Source organism: Chondrus crispus, genomic scaffold (genome assembly GCF_000350225.1).
Source record: "Chondrus crispus Stackhouse genomic scaffold, scaffold_23, whole genome shotgun sequence".
NCBI lineage: Eukaryota > Rhodophyta > Florideophyceae > Gigartinales > Gigartinaceae > Chondrus > Chondrus crispus.
This window is the reverse complement of record NW_005179131.1, coordinates 353,263-355,898: the sequence shown is the minus strand read 5'-3', so window position 1 is coordinate 355,898 and position 2,636 is coordinate 353,263. Positions and strand designations below refer to the sequence as shown.

At 54.1% G+C, this 2,636-nt stretch overlaps 1 protein-coding gene across 1 annotated transcript; it reads right to left on the bottom strand.

The window, feature by feature from the left end:
* Window positions 1-1,469: 1,469 nt before the first annotated feature.
* On the bottom strand, window positions 1,470-2,621 carry CHC_T00008485001 (Serine/threonine protein kinase). Its single transcript, XM_005716219.1, has one exon. It carries the CDS (start codon window positions 2,619-2,621, stop codon window positions 1,470-1,472), a length of 1,152 nt encoding a protein of 383 aa, XP_005716276.1.
* Between the last annotated feature and the right edge of the window lie 15 nt (window positions 2,622-2,636).

Sequence of the window (2,636 nt, the reverse complement as noted above, 5' to 3'; positions counted from 1 at the left end):
TTAATTGAAGGAAGGAGAACAGAACCATGTGCTGTACGAGTACACGTGGCCAGGCCATAAACGTGCAAATTGCCAAATCCAAAAAAATCAGGTGTAGCGGGAGTCTAATAAATTGTGTCCTCATGTGAGGACAAGGTCGGTCGAATAGACCCTGGGTGCGCTCTGACGAACAGCACACACTCTGAATGCCGATGGTCCAGTCGTCATGACCAACTGCTCGGTTTATGAGGATTCTCGAAACACGGCTGAAAGCGGGCTTCTGCCGTCGTTCCCACGTATCGTCACACTACAAGGCAGGAGATTTAAATAATAATGACAGAATTATTCTCATATTCGTAAAAAGAGGGCCCCTGTACCTCCTCGTTGAAGGCTATATTCGTAGAGAAAAAATGTTCATTTTCGTCTTAGTGACTGAACAAGGACGTCTACTCTTTACTCAATTGTCTTTGCAAATAATGACGTAAAGCTTTATGCTTAGATGCTTTTTCGGGAGCTTCGCATCGGCACTTGTGCTATCAAAAGGGGGTTCGGGACGGGCGGGGGATCTCGAGAGGGAGATTTCGGGCGAGAGGGCGGGATGTGGAAGGCGGGATGTGGAAGGGGGGGGGGCCCGCGCGGCGGCATTTGCGCCGGGAGGCGGGGGGGGATTGGTGTTCGGCTTGCAAATGGGTTCGCTTGGCGGCGCGAAGAGGCGGGCCTTCACGTCGCGTCGCTTGTCCAACATTCGCTTGTTTCGCGCGCGCCGAGTGGGCCCACCGCGTACGCCACGCGATATTTTATTCCCCTTTCTCGCGACCCGACTAAAAATAAACCGAGGGCAACGCAACGCGAACCAACGGGAGAGGACCGCCGCCCGCTCGCCCTCTTTCGAGTACACCTACCGTGCATTACAATCACAATCACATTACAGTCATTACAGCCATTCCGGTACAGCCCCCTTCCCCTCCACTCCGCAGTGAAACAAGCAGTGAAACAAGCAGTGAAACAAGCAGTGAAACAAAACACCACCACCAACTCACCCTCACCGACCTCCGTTCACTTTCACGTTGCAAGCCGGCGCCCACCGCCGAGGCTCCCGCCGCGCTGCGCCGCGCCGCACTGCGCCGCACCGCGCCGCGCTGCCCTTGCCTCCCCCCGTGGCACGCCGCGGCACGTGACGTCACAACGCTCATCCGCTTCTGACTATCCGCTTCTGACTATCCGCTTCTGACTATCCGCTTCTGACTAGCCCCAACTGCAGCACCTGCCCCTGCAACACCCCTCTTCACCCCCGTGTCCCCCACCCCACCACCGAAAACATCAACTACTGTACAACACACGAAACCCGCCTCCGTTTCTGCCTTCGACTCGACAAAAAAACAAACAAAAAAAGTCATCCGTCCCAGCATCGTCCCCCCAAACTGATCCCAAACTGATTGACAGCCCATCCCCCGGAAACGTGATCACAAAAACAGTCCAATGCTTTTTGCTCACCCCTTTCTCTTCGTCTTGCCTTCCACCCGTTTCCGCAGCGTGCTAACCTTTTCTGAAATCAGCGCATCTTGCACGAGCCAAGGGGATTTGATAATCTCCCCGATCTTGGCCCTGTCTTCCGGTTTCTTCGTCAGCATCCGTCGTAGCAGAGTCTGAAGCGATACAGGAATCACAGGGTACGATGGGAACAACAGAGTTTCCGTGCAAATCGCATCGTACATGTTGAGCACCGTCTTCTCCACATGTGGTGGTCGACCGTATAAAAAGTAAAATAGCGTCGCCCCAAGCGACCATATGTCCGCTGCAAAACACCGCTCTAGACGCTTTGGCGCATGCTCACTGATACACAGTTCCGGCGCAGTGAACGCCGGCGTCCCTATGTCCACGTTTCCACCTCCTCTCACTCGCTTCCCAACTCTGCATTCTTCTTCGTCTTCGTCTTCGTCTTCGTCTTCGTCTTTGTCTTCGTCTTCGTCTTTCTCTTTCTCTTTCTCTTCCTCTTTCTCTTCCTCTTTCTCCTCCCCGTCCTCCCCCTCTTCTTTAACTTTCTCCTCCTCCTCTTCCCCTGTCGCCTCTGCCCCGTCTCTATACATGATCGCAGCCCCGAAATCGCTGATCTTCACTGTCCCATCACCGCTGCTCAGCAGGTTGTCTGGCTTGATGTCTCGATGCACAACATTCTTGCTGTGCAGGTACTCCAGCCCTGCCAATACGTCCACAAACGCAGAGCGCGCTCTATCCTCGCTCAGTCGCTTCTCCGTCTGTAAGTTGTGCGACCTCATCACAGGTCCGCTCGGCAGGTACTCAGTTACATAGTAAAACCTCTCCAGCTCTTCGCTCTCAAACACACCGTACAGCCGAACAACGTTCTCATGTTTCAAGTCTTTCAGCACCATCGCTTCTTGCAAGCAATCCATCGTCAAGTCTCCGGCACGACTAACCACGCCCCCGCCTAGATGTCCTCCCATCCGCCCGTGCTTCCAGATCGTCCCCTTGCCAATCACTTTCACTGCGTAGAAACGTTGCTCCGTGATAGATAGCGCAGCTTTCACCCGAGCCGTCATCCCGCTTCCAATAGTTCCCAGCATGATCAGTTCCCGTACCATCTCTCTCTCGCAAACCAGATTAACACTCCACGTGTCCTGCATCGCATTGTAGTCCCA